This window comes from Lactuca virosa, chromosome 8 (assembly GCF_052849685.1).
Source record: "Lactuca virosa cultivar CGN04683 chromosome 8, Lactuca_virosa_CGN04683_v6, whole genome shotgun sequence".
NCBI classification, from domain to species: Eukaryota; Viridiplantae; Streptophyta; class Magnoliopsida; order Asterales; family Asteraceae; genus Lactuca; species Lactuca virosa.
Window position 1 is genome coordinate 438,505 of NC_136433.1, and position 13,869 is coordinate 452,373.

At 43.2% G+C, this 13,869-nt stretch overlaps 1 protein-coding gene across 1 annotated transcript; it reads right to left on the reverse strand.

The window, feature by feature from the left end:
* Positions 1-2,712: 2,712 nt before the first annotated feature.
* Positions 2,713-4,929, reverse strand: LOC145132243 (GPI-anchored protein). The gene is made up of 2 exons (XM_079066958.1): positions 4,168-4,929; positions 2,713-3,200 (listed from the first exon to the last, which is right to left on the reverse strand). The coding sequence occupies exons 1-2, from the start codon at positions 4,807-4,809 to the stop codon at positions 2,844-2,846; spliced, it is 999 nt and encodes a 332-aa protein (XP_078923084.1). The 5' UTR covers positions 4,810-4,929; the 3' UTR covers positions 2,713-2,843.
* Positions 4,930-13,869: the final 8,940 nt, after the last annotated feature.

Genomic DNA, 13,869 nt, shown 5'->3' on the forward strand with positions numbered 1-13,869 from the left:
GAAACTGTTAGAACTCAAAGTTACCAAAAAGATGAAAACATAATTGAAGTATATGTATACCCATCAATAATCCTACCATGAGCATGAGAAAGAGAATAGATGGAGCATAATAAGCATGCGCATCTTATTTGGGGCATTCCATCGAACACATGGGGTGTCTTGCTTTGTTCTTCAAAACAAAACAACTACAAAAACAAATAAACACTTCACGGAATAGGTTAAAAGCTTATTTGCATTGGGGTAGTGTCTACAATTTTTAAAGAGAGAACAGGGTGGTGTGTGGTGGTGACCGAAACATGTGAAGGAAAGAGAGAGGAATAAGGTGATCGAAAGATTATGTGAAATCATACTTGGAGGATTACGACTGGAACAGAGGGCGGTGATGGTCGTGCATCGTCTCTTGAGTCCTGAAAATCCAAATAAAACATAAATTAGAAAGAAAAAAAATGTAATCTATAATATCAATGATGGTGGTGGAGAAGGCAACATCATCTAGGGTTTAAGGTGATTTTTTCTCGACAGAAATAGAGGGATGGCAGCGTGGTGATGGATTTTAGGGTATTTTTAGAGAGAGATGGCGATTGTGAGTGGTTGAAGGCAACACCATGGCGACCGAACTGAGAGAGGAGATGCCATATAAGTATATCTTCCATTGACGGATTCAATCGGCTGAATAATGTGAGGAAATACCGATTCAATTTTGACTAATTAAGAGTTTGTTCAGGTTGAGATGCTATATTTCAGAGATGACGAGCCTTTATCTTTGACTTTTTTACTGTTGACCAAATAAGATTTTAATGCTTTAACTAATTGTATATAGTGCATTAAGTGTTGTACCTCTTAAAAATCAGTATTTAAGGCTAAATTCTTATTAAGGTATATATATATATATATATATATATATATATATATATATATATATATATATATATATATAGTGGCGCGTTTCAATGGAAAACGCGTGAACACTAGAAAGCTTAAAATCCTTAAAAAAAATCAATAGAAATATATAGGAAAAAAATAGTTTCAGATATCTAATTTTATTTATTTGTTTATTTTTTTGACTTTAGAAACAGTAAAATCATATATATATATATATATATATATATATATATATATATATATATATATATATATATATATATATATATATAGAGAGAGAGAGAGAGATTTAAAATCCATAGAAAATGAATAATATGGTTAAATCATAAAGAACTAATAATGTAATGACACATGGCATTGAATTTTCTATAAAATTTCAATTTTTAGGATAAATATAATTGAAAAAAAAAGGGCTGAAAAGTAGTAACCTAAGCGACTATCGAGAATATGCTAATGTAGTGATAATTAATTAAGCGGGATCGGTTTACTTTTCCCGCAGATGATTGTTGTTAGCGGGAATGGCTTAATAACTTTTCATCTTACATCTGTGATAGTGAATGGAATAGATCATCGAAATATGGAATCGCAAGTAATAGACTTAGATATCAGTCCAGTAATTGAAGGACGTTGTTCAAGCAATCGATTGAAGAAAAAAGGTTTGATTTCCGATATAATCGATATAGATATCAGTCCAATAATAGAAGGTTGTCGTTCAAGCGATCGTTTGAAATAAAAAAATTGACGTTTTTTTTAAAAATAATATCAGCGAATATATATATATATATATATATATATATATATATATATATATATATATATATATACTTGTGCTTTTTGTCTTTTCCTTGTATTGGGAACCGGTCGATGGAAATTATATTGATGGATGACTTTTTAAATAAAGGTGGTGTTTAAAAAACCGATTCGAATCGATCAGTTGGACAAGAAAATCGATCAGTTGGACAAGAAACCGGAGATGAGAGTGGTTCAACAACGATCAATTTTATGCTAAGTTCTAGACAGATTGAACCAGACGGTTTATTTTAAAACCAGAATGAACAGGTCTAATAGAACCGGTTAAAAACCGTTTGAAGCAGTTTATTTGACTTTGATAGTTGGATTTCACTTAGCTCATTAAAAACAGTCTATTTTTCAAAGAAAATTGAATAACTAGATCGATCAAGTTATCCGGAGTATACACAAATCGAAGGCCGACGCACACACTACCAAATGTAGACTGGTGGTTGAATTTACGGTTGAACCGGAAACTGATCATTAGACCGGTTCACCTAAAAACTGGTTTCTAAAACATTGGGTAAAAAGGATTCCTTGCACACGAAAATAACATCAAAACAAAACACACAAATAGGTCATGGTATTTAGATGCTCAAAGTATGTACAAGTATAATGTGTTTAGTTCTCACGGGGCCCTATGCAAATGACATTGTCCGATTGCATGTCAATGCCAGAGATTTAGACTGAGATCTGAGCATACCATGTTAGTGGAGGCCCACACCTTCCTAATTTATCTTCGTATTCTTTTTCTTTAGTATTAAGACCTCAAATTAAACCACAGTTATATCCTTTCATAACAATTAAAAATCACGAGAAATCCACAATTATAAAACAATCCAATAACTTCTGGATTAACTTAAATTAATGACTGACGTTATGGGCTTACCTTATAACCTTTGGATTAACAATCCACATGGTACTTATAGTTATAAACTCTTCAAATTCTTATTTTTCTTATATGCACAAGTTTCCAACTCATTAAACTTTGAGAAACTACTTGCTACTACAATACCATTTGGAAACTACTTGAAACCACGATGAAAGGAAAGAAACAAAAAACTTAAAAAATACAACAAAGAATTACATTTCCATGTGTACCAAATAACATATACAATCAACTTTTAGAGGTAAATGGCGAGGAAGGTGATACGCATAACAGCATTATGGGACTACATGATGCTATCAAGTAGTTGGTGGATTGAGAGACTAAGAAACATACAAAGAAGGTGAAGTAAAAAAAGAGGGAGGATAGCGGATGATGAAGAGTTGTTGATTTCGGAAGAATCAACGGCTAATGGCATTCCATCCCTGTTGAGGGTGCATGAGTCGGGAATTGAATTGGAATTGGAATTCCCATCTTGAGTCATCATCATCATGGCTCTTAGGACACCAGAAACCGTATGTATGTATGCTGACCTGTTCTTAGCAAGAAGCCATGTTAAACCCATCACCTCACAATCTTCATTGTGTATTTTACTTGTTCTCTCCTCTGATTTGCTTCCATTTACATGATTACTCTTGTTAAGCTGCATACATGAATAAACCCATCATTTCAGCTAGCAGCTAGCTTTTCAGGTAGCCTAATAAACCACATACAATAATTGGTGTAAAAGCTCGTGCTCTTGAAATAATTATGTTTATGTCGATTACTGTGTGCATAGGGGTTCCTTGAAGCAATAATGTCACAAACAGACTATTGACAACTTGCAATAAAATCTGAAACGTTATCTTGGACTTATTCAAGACCAAATTGGATATTGTCCATCCAAATGTCACAGGTGAACATGTGAAGGAATTTGCTTGTCTGATTCTAGAAGATTTTGTTGCGAGTATAGTCAGCTCATTAGTAAAAAAATCAAAAGGCAAATTACAAGAAATGTCAACATACTTTCGTTTATTTGTGTATTTCATGATGCCGCTTTCATTTCTTCCTATTAAAATTGATGTGTTCTTCCATTTTTCTTAAATCAATACAGGTTGTGAATGAGATAAGACAGAAGTAACGAGAGTGATATTATTTATGATTACTAATAGAAAAAGACTTGAAAGTCGCTTTCAAATATTAAAAGATTGAAAAAGACTCCCTACATTCCCCTCTATTTACTACAGATAATGATTGCACGTAGTAACACCTCCAACTTATCACATAATCATATAGCCCATTAGTTACCTACCTAATCATACAATTATCTCCATAATCATATCATTATTTGGAGAATGTTTCTTATTTTCTAGCTATAAGTCCAGTGCTGAATGGATAAAATCCTTATTATCTAAATTAGTATCATAATCAATCACATATACACCCATATATATTTCTAATAAGATGCCCGAATGTAAACGCTTCTATAAGGCATGAACGTGGTACCCACGCGCCACAATACAGCGTGTCTGAACTAGCACACCAGAAAAAAGCACCTTTACCAATTAAGAACCCTAGTATCCAAAGAGTGAAATTGGTGTGTGTGCAAAGGGAAGAATCGGAAAGCTAACCAGGTGAAGGGTTTTCAAGCATTTGGAGCAGCCATCGAGACCAGAGAATCCATTAACGGCCGGATTATTCAAGCAATCCTTCTCTAACATCTTTACGTTGTGATTGCCAACCAACTCTCCCCTTGGATTAACCGAAAACGCTTCCGTACAACTCAAAGGATGCAATCTGATGCCGCATTCACAGTAGACAACGTCGCACGATTCGTTCGACCTCATCAATTCTATTCCTTTGCTCTTCAGTCCATTTTCAAGGTTATCGATGCACGTTTCCGAGTCGTTAGGAAGGAGAGGGAGATCATAGTACGACGCCGTTTGGAGTGGTTCTTTGACAGCTTTGCTCAGTGCGGTTGCAGAGTAGGCAGAGTAGAGCCACGCCGCGAGGACTGGGCAGCACCTTGACCGTCTAAGCTTCCCCGAGACATGTTTCCCAGTACAGGCAGATTTGACGCTTGTGAAGAGGTCGTTGGGGAGGTCTAAAGGGCATCCAGTGGCTTCTGATTGTTCAGGGAATGCGGGGATGGTGGTGGCCGGCGGGGATGAGTTTGGGTGGAAAGATTGGACAGGTTCTGAATTGGGTGATGCGAAAAGGAGGGGCATTAGAATGAGAGATGGAAACAAGGGTAACCATAGCAAGCACTTCATAGTAGTTTACTGCGAAAGGATGGGAGGGGATGGGAGGGTTAGTTTGGGGCGGGGATGGGAAGTAGAAGTGATAGCTTTATTGGGTGGTGCGTCGGAGAAAAGGAAATTCGGGACTAGTGATGCCATATCCAATTATTTGATCACAATGTTCACAAAATATTTTAACTACATTTACACGATCATTTCATTTTACATCAATTTTGTACATTAATAAACGTTTTATAACATTTATTTATAAATTCAGCATGATTAATTAGCAAATTAAGATAATAATTTTTATATAATGGCATTAGAAACTGATATAGGCTTTGGAACTCCTCGCCTGCTATGGCAAGACTAGAGCAAAAATCCATATAAACTAGCAAACTATAATGAATGTCGAATCAACTGTCAACAGGACAACAAGAACATCATGATCTATGATTGCATCAACGGTTACCATGTCGACCTAGAAATAACACCACTATCAACCAATCAGCGTCGACACACGCACCATCAACCCATCACCAAGCAAACAACTCATGACACCAAAGCACATAAAAGTATGTGGAAATTATATACATTAACATTTATCAAATGGTAACTATTATTCCTAAGTTCGGTTCATGCAATGAAGGTCAATTAAGGTATTCCTTATCTTAAATCAAGATGGATTCTAGGGTTTCTTATATTATGGATAGGGAAAGGGAAAAGAAACAAGAAAACTATGTGTAATGTGTATTTTTGTGGGCTTCGATGGGAACAACACATATATTGTCTGGTTGGTTGTGTGATACCGATAACAAGAAAAAAAACAAGATACATTGAGAGATCAGGTGAGGAGAGGAAAAGAGATGTGGGACAAAGATATGGTGGACAGAAGCAACGGTCAAGAATAAAGGCAGCATCAAAGTTGATCTTGTTCCTGGTGTTGTCATTGTTGGGTTTTTATTATAAAATAGTCCAATTTTAGTCTCAAATATTAACGTAATTAACAATGGAAACATTTTTGTTTGAATAAACTAAAACCATTTTATACCTACCAATGATCATTTTCAAGAACTTAGAAAGATTAAACAAAACCAAAGAAGAATAAAGTGATACATCATTTGAAGATTTTGGTTCCTTTTGGCAATTAGGAAGTTGATAAAGATGACTTTAAGCTCTAAATTAAGCTCTCTATAATGTACCCACCAAGCAAGATTTGAACTGTGACATCCCCAAATTCCTCGGCCAGAAAAGACCGATTTAATTTATGCTTTTAAAATAAAATCAGAGTAATCTTTTAAAAGATGTTGCGGAATTTGTCTCCAAAACAAAATATGATAAAAATTTATCAAAACATTTCTTAAAGAAATATGTATTTTCATTATATATTAAAATCTCGGGAGGTCATGTTCCGATACAGACCAAAAGCATAAACAATACATCATAAGCCTTACAACAGTTATTTACAACTACTGGCCTATAATCCAAAAATCTATCTTCATCATCCAAACTATGCTCTGGGTCCACTACATGTAATATAAAAAGCTGAGTGGGTCAGGCTTGGGAGCCTGGTTAGCATATAGGGTTTTTAACCCATAAATAATAATAAATTTATTAATTTCATCAACCAACAATAAATTTATTAATTTCATCAACCAACAATAACCCTGATTACCCGTTCCCGTTATCCTCACTTTAAGTCCCTAAACACCTATCACAAGGGACCTAGCCTAAGGATCATCATCGGGATGGACATTACTGCTAAGTGGATTCCTCAGCCATACATGTCCTTAAGACAACCTTGAGGGGGATGGAGTACACCAATGAACATATATGTAGCACCTGTTTCCCGGTATGTATTTTATTTAAGTAATGTTCCATTTTTGGCCTGGGACTCGACGAGTTGAACGCCCAACTCGCCGAGTAGAAGCGGGATGAGACGCGGGATTTAAGTGATGGACTCGTCGAGTCGGGTCCCGGACTCGACGAGTAGGCTCTGTCTGGACAAAACCCTAATCTAAGGGTTTGCACCCTATTTAAACAACCTTATACAACATCCATTGTCCCTTTATGCTCCCAGAAACCCTCTATAGAAAACCCTAGCCGTTGTTGAAGCAATCTAAGCCATTTTGGTGGATTTTGGTGTTGATAGTCTTAAGAAGGAAGGAGAAAGGCTTGAGGAAACAAGAGGAAACCAGAGGGGTTCGAGTTTGTGCTTCATTTTCAGTCCTCAGAAGGTATAAAGTTGCTAACTTGCTTGTTCATTTGCTAGATCCCATTTTGTGGAGATTTAGGGCTTTTATAAGCCATTTTAGGTAGCCAACCATGAATGCAAGCGTGGTTGCGGACAAGGCTTCAGATCTAGGTCCTTAAAGGGGTCACAAGGCAAAAAGTGGGTGCTTTTACACCCAAGAAAGACTCCATGCAACCCAAGAGCTTGTTTTAGGACCTTTTGGACTCAAAGTCCCATGCATGCACGTAAAGTTTGTAACTTTACGTGCTAGAACGATTGTAGGAGCCCAGATCTATCTTTTGGTCATGAGTTATACATCAGAAATCGAGGATTTAGGGTGTGGACGTTACCGACTCGGCGAGTCCATTCTTGGGACTCGGCGAGTCCAAGGCTTTGAGTCCCATATCTATTGAGGGTCAAAAGGACTCAGTTGGGTGTTAGTAGGGTTGTAGCAGGACAGGAAGAGTGACCCAACGCATTGGACTTCGTTTTAGACCTGGAGTTCATGAGACTCGAAGAGTGCTAGAACAGACTCGGCGAGTCCAAGGCAATCTACCAACCCTTGAAGATGAACTCGACGAGTTGTTCATACAACTCGGCGAGTCGAGGACAGGACGTGTTCTTAGGATGAAGACGGACTCGACGAGTGTTCATACCGCTCGGCGAGTCGGATGAAGATTCATCTGAGGTTGTGTTAGAAGGAGAACTCGTCGAGTCGTTGCTAAACTCGACGAGTAGGGACGTGGAGGAGGACAGTTGAAGAGATAGGGACTCGACGAGTTGACGACCCAACTCGGCGAGTCGGGTCAACTGGAAGTTGACTTTGACCTTGACTTTGACTTTGACTTGGACTTGGTCTGGGGTAAAATAGTCATTTTACCCTAAGGGTAGATATCAGGATTCTGATTAAGTGTTTTGTGGGGATTATAGCCGGAGGACTTCCGGAGCAGCAGCAGTCAGAGATTCCTCGCACAGATATTCAGCAGCTACTCGTTTGAGGTGAGTTACCTTCCAGTAGCGGTGGGTCTACGGCCACAATGCCGGCCCACCAGTAGGAGTTGTATGTTAGGTGATTGTCTTTGTGATATCATCTAGTTTTGCTACTACCTGATATGTTATATGCTGGCATGATATGTTATATGTGATAGTAGTTGAGTTCGGTTGTTAGGACCGAAGGGTAGGTCAGACACCCCATATATGTCTGACAGTATGTGACGATATGTTTATATGCTGGCATGATATGTTATATGTGATAGTGGTAGTAGGAGGGGAATAGTCCCCAAGTTCGGTTGTTAGGACCGACGGGTAGGTCAGCACCCTAGAATGGCTTGACATGGGTAGGTCAGCACCCCAGAATGGCTTGACACGGGTAGGTCGGCACCCCAGAATGGCCGTATCGGGTAGGTCGGGCACCCCAGAATTGCCCGGCAGTATGTATGCTATGTGTTTGTATGGTATGATGGGGGAGCTCACTAAGCTTTGTGCTTACAGTTTTCAGTTTTGTTTCAGGTACCTCTTCATTGAAGGGGAAGGAGTCGGCACGGTAGCTGCACATCATACACACACCCCAGATTCCTCATTATGAGTTTCCTTGGGATTGTGCTCTGACATTATCACTATTTATGATTTGGATTTTCAGACATTATACATAGTTTTATGAGATGTTATGATTTGACAATGTTTTCCTCCGAATGTTTTAATTAAAGTAATTTATAAAAATGAAATTTTTAAGTGTGAAAATTGGGCTGTTACAAGTTGGTATCAGAGCCCTGGTTTGAGGGATTCGGATGCACCTTCGGGAGTGTCTGGACTCAAATCGAGGGACTAAAAGATTTTTTTTACAAAAGAAAATGATTTTCTAAAGGTTAAGAGAAAGAGTTTGAAAAAGAACGAAGTGTTATGATTATCAGTTTCAGTTTCAATAGAACAGCATGCTAGATTAGGACTAAGGATCTAGGAAGGATGCCTTATGTGCCTATTGTATGAGTACCAGCTTATTGAGAGCTGCATGCTAGTACAGATTAGTCAGTATGATAGCCAGAGTAGTATATACTTGATTATGTGTACTCAAGGCCCGAATGCTGCTTGCTTGGTGCTTTTAGGAGTTCTAGTGGTCTTTCACTAACTAGTAAACGAATATGTTAAGTTACATATTGCAAGGACTAAATAATTTCAGAAGGTTGGGTCTAGCTCTATTTCGCAGCTCTTGTTTGAGTCCAACCGTTGTAGGGTAAGATCTCTCATTCGAAGAATTATCTAGTCTGAGTAATATGTAATAGTATTCGCAAGCTAGTTAGGGGAAGAAAGCAGGGACTTCTTATGCAGCTGATGGCGGAGAGTGGGTTGGTGATTACCTAGGGCAAGCCTAGGATGAGATTAGCATGAGATCAGCAGTAGTAGTAGAAGGGACTTGGTGGAGTCGAGGCGGTTCTTGAGGAAAGTACGGATAGATGTGGAAGGTAGTATGGGCCCGTACTACTGAAAGCATAGGATCCGTACTTGAATCGAGGAAGGCTGAGGCAAGACCAGGGAACTTGTGATGGGTGTGATCCCTCTAGATGTATCAGTATCACTGACGATCATCATTATGTATTGCAGAATGGTGGTGCTACGTCCGAGGCCAGCAGTTGGCAGTTCAGGAGAGGGATCGGGTTCGGGCTCAGGTTCCGAACCAGTGGATGAGAGGCTACACGAGTTTATCGTGTCCGAGATCACTAGAGGCATCCTTGATGCGACCCCGATTATCTTTGGGTCGGTCAAGGAGGGGATCGTGGAGTTGATGGAGGAACGCCTCCGAGCATTCAGGAGCGACATGGCGACCAGCCAGTCGGGATCTCGCACACTGTCCTTTAAGGACTTCAGGGGCAGTGGTGCGCCGGATTTCCATGGGGCGAAGGACCCCATTGCTGCTAGACGATGGATCGCAGACATCGAGTCTGCGCAGTTGACCACCTTCTGCCCCGAGGGGTCGAAGGTACGATTTGCAGCAGGGTGTTTGAGGGACCGGGCTAGGGATTGGTGGGAGTCGGTTGGTGACTCTCTGGGAGCCTCGGCTGTGGAGGCTATGACATGGTCGGACTTTGTGACTCGGTTCAGAGCGGACTTTGCACCAGCAGTGGAGCTCCAGCAGTTGGCGAGGGAGTTCGTAGATATGAGACAGACTACTGAGACTGTGGCGGAGATCACCGCCAAGTTCCAGGAGAGGGCGTTGCTAGTGCCCCAGTATGCGGGAGATGAGGACATGAGGAGGACCCGCTACCATGACATGCTGCGAGCTGACATTTGGGAGCATGTTAGTTTTTCAGCTTGCCTTACCCTGGATTCCATGATTGCCAGGGCAAGGGAGAGGGAGATTGATCTGGAGCACATCCGGAAGAGGAAGGTAGAGGAGGGGCAGGTGACTGGGGCTTTGGGGAAGAAGCCCAAGGGATCAGATGGTAGGCCGAAAGGCCAGTCAGGACAGGGCCGCTGCAGGAAATGCCGCAGGCCGCACGAGGGAGCATGTAGGTTGGGATCGTCTGGCTGCTACAAATGCGGCAAGACGGGGCATTTCAGCAGGGATTGTACCGCCCCTGCACCCACTTTTCAGACATTAGAGTTGTTGTGTTTCCACTGCAACCAGAGGGGCCACAAGAAGGCCAATTGCCCCAGTTGACAGCAGCAGCAGCGCCAGTGAAGGCGCCAGCTCCAGCGACCCTGCGGATTACTGATGGCCAGCAGGGCAAGGCGGACGCTCCAGTGGTGAGGAGCCGGGCCTTCCAGTTGACTACCGAGGAGGCACGCGCCGCACCCGATGTGGTGATGGGTATGATTCTTTCCCTCTAATTTATTTATATGATGTTTATGATATTGATATGTGCTCTGTTTAGGATCGTTCCATGTGAACGGTATCCCAGTTCAGGTATTGTTTGATTCGGGTGCTACCCGATCGTTTGTTTCTCTTGCACTCAGCAAGAGGTTTCCCGAGTCTTCGGGCAGGTTGGATTGCCCTCTAGAGGTAGAGATTGCTGATGATCGATCGGTGCGAGCATCGGCGGTATTCCGAGATTGTGTGCTGAGATTATTCGAGGAGCGCTACCTGGTGGATCTGGTTCCCATACCTTTACGGGGGAACAAGGTTATTATCGACATGGATTGGCTAAGCCCCAATGGGGCGGTGATCGACTGCGCGCAGCAGTTGGTGCGGATCAGGACCCCAAGTGGGGGAGAGCTGGTGATTCAGGGCGAGAGGCCACATCGAGGACCAGCTTTATGTTCGGCGGCGAGGGCTAGGCGTTACCTTCAGCAGGGTTGCGCAGGATATGTCGTCTATGTCATGGACACCCGAGAGGCGGGTAAGACGTCAGTGAGCGATGTTCCGGTGGTGCGAGACTACGCAGATGTGTTCCCGGAGGAGCTTCCTGGGATTCCCCCGGAGCGTCAGGTGGAGTTCAGGATCGATTTGGCTCCTCCCGAGATGCAGGAGTTGTCTACGCAGCTGCAGGAGCTGCTAGACAAGTGATTTATCAGGCCGAGTAGTTCACCTTGGGGAGCCCCGATCCTGTTTGTCAAGAAGAAGGATGGGTCGCACCGTATGTGCATAGACTACCGGGAGCTGAACAAGGTAGCGGTGAAGAACCGTTACCCACTCCCGAGGATTGACGACCTCTTTGACCAGCTGCATGGAGCATCTTGGTTTTCCAAGATTGATTTGTGCTCAGGTTACCATCAGATGAGGGTCAGAGAGGAGGATGTGCAGAAGACGGCGTTCCGGACTCGCTATGGTCAGTACGAGTTCGTGGTGATGCCCTTCGGGCTCACCAATGCTCCTGCCGTATTCATGGATCTCATGAACCGCGTATGTAGACCGATGCTGGATCGGTCCATGATAGTATTTATTGACGACATCTTGGTCTATTCCAAGACGTAGGATCAGCATGAGGAGCATCTGCGAGAGGTTTTGGATACTCTGAGGAGAGAGAGCTTGTACGCTAAGTTCTGGTTATGCGAGGTGCAGTTTCTTGAGCACCTTGTCAACCAGAACGGTATTCTGGTCGACCCGGCCAAGGTGGAGGCCGTGATGAGATGGGAGGTTCCAAAGTCTCCATCTGAGATTCGGAGTTTCCTGGGTTTAGCCGGCTACTATCGGAGATTCATCCAGGATTTCTCCAAGATAGTCGTACCCTTGACGCGGCTGACGAAGAAGGCCGTAGTCTTTCGTTGGGGGCCTGAGCAGCAGGCAGCGTTTGAGACACTGAGGCAGAGGTTATGTGAGGCGCCGATCTTGGCCCTGCCAGAGGGCGTAGAGGATTTTGTTGTGTACTGCGACACGTCTATATCAGGGTTGGGCGCGGTATTGATGCAGAGAGGGCATGTCATCGCCTACGCTTCGAGACAGCTGAAGCCTCACGAGGCGAACTACCCGACGCATGATTTGGAGTTGGGGGCTGTTGTTTTTGCCCTCAAGATTTGGCGTCATTACCTCTATAGGGTCCGTTGTACCATTTACACGGACCATAAGAGCTTGAGGTATCTCATGGACCAGCCAAATCTAAATATGAGGCAGCGTCGGTGGCTTGATGTGGTAAAGGATTATGATTGTGAGATCCTTTACCAACCGGGGAAGGCCAACGTGGTGGCCGATGCGCTTAGCCGCAAGGCGGCGCCGATCAGGGATACCTGCATGAGGATGACTGTGGTTACTCCACTGTTGGAGTAGATTCAAGAGGCCCAGCAGGAGGCCATGAAGGAGGAACATCGAAAGAGTGAGCGGATTGTAGGCCAGGTTTCCTCCTTTGATTATGATAGCCGAGGACTGTTGACTCTTCACCGTAGGGTGTGGGTCCCTTATCATGGAGGTGTGCGCCAGGTCCTGATGGAGGAGGCTCACAAATCCAGATTTTCTATCCATCCCGGAGCGACGAAGATGTATAGGGATCTCCGTCCTGATTATTGGTGGCCCTGCATGAAGCGGGATGTGGCATGGTATGTGGAGCGGTGCTTGACCTGCAGGAAGGTCAAGGCCGAGCATCAGAGACCACACGGCAAGATGCAGCCGTTGGATATTCCCCTGTGGAAGTGGGAAGATGTTACTATGGATTTCATCACCAAGCTTCCCAGGACCGCGCGGGGAGTGGATTCCATATGGGTCATCGTGGATCGGTTGACCAAGAGTGCCTATTTTATACCGATCCAGGAGAGCATATCGGCCGAGAAGCTGGCCGATATTTATATTCGAGAGGTGGTGGCTCGTCACGGGGTGGCGGTCTCCGTGATTTCTGACAGGGATGTTCGGTTCACTTCCAGGTTTTGGAAGAACTTCCACAACGAGTTGGGTACTCGTCTGCATTTCAGCACCGCCTTTCACCCGCAGACGGATAGTCAGAGCGAGCGGACCATCCAGACGCTAGAGGATATGCTGCGGGCATGTGTTTTAGACTTTGGAGGTAGCTGGGATACCTACCTTCCGTTGGCGGAGTTCTCGTATAATAATAGCTATCATGCTAGTATCGATCGACCTCCCTTCGAGATGTTGTACGGGAGAAAGTGCAGGACCCCGATATGTTGGGGCGAGGTTGGCCAGAGGGTCATGGGGAGCACCGAAGTGGTGCTCAAGACGACGGAGAGGATTCAGCAGGTCAGGAGCAGACTTCAGACTGCACAGAGTCGGCAGAAAAGTTATGCCGGTCAGCGTCGATCAGACCTGGAGTTTCAGGTCGGGGATATGGTTCTCCTGAAGGTGTCGCCATGGAAGGGCGTCATCCGATTCAGGAAGCGGGGAAAGTTGGGCCCCAGTTATATTGGAGCTTTCAAGGTCATAGCCCGGGTGGGCAAGGTGGCGTATCGGCTGGACCTGCCAGCCAAACTCAGTCAGATTCATA

Coding starts and splice junctions, on each gene's coding strand:
- LOC145132243 (XM_079066958.1), bottom strand. CDS start 4,809: ATGAAGTGCTTGCTATGGTTACCCTTGTTTCCATCTCTCATTCTAATG. Junction 3,201..4,167: donor GCTTGAAAACCCTTCACCTG/GTTAGCTTTCCG, acceptor TCATGTATGCAG/CTTAACAAGAGTAATCATGT.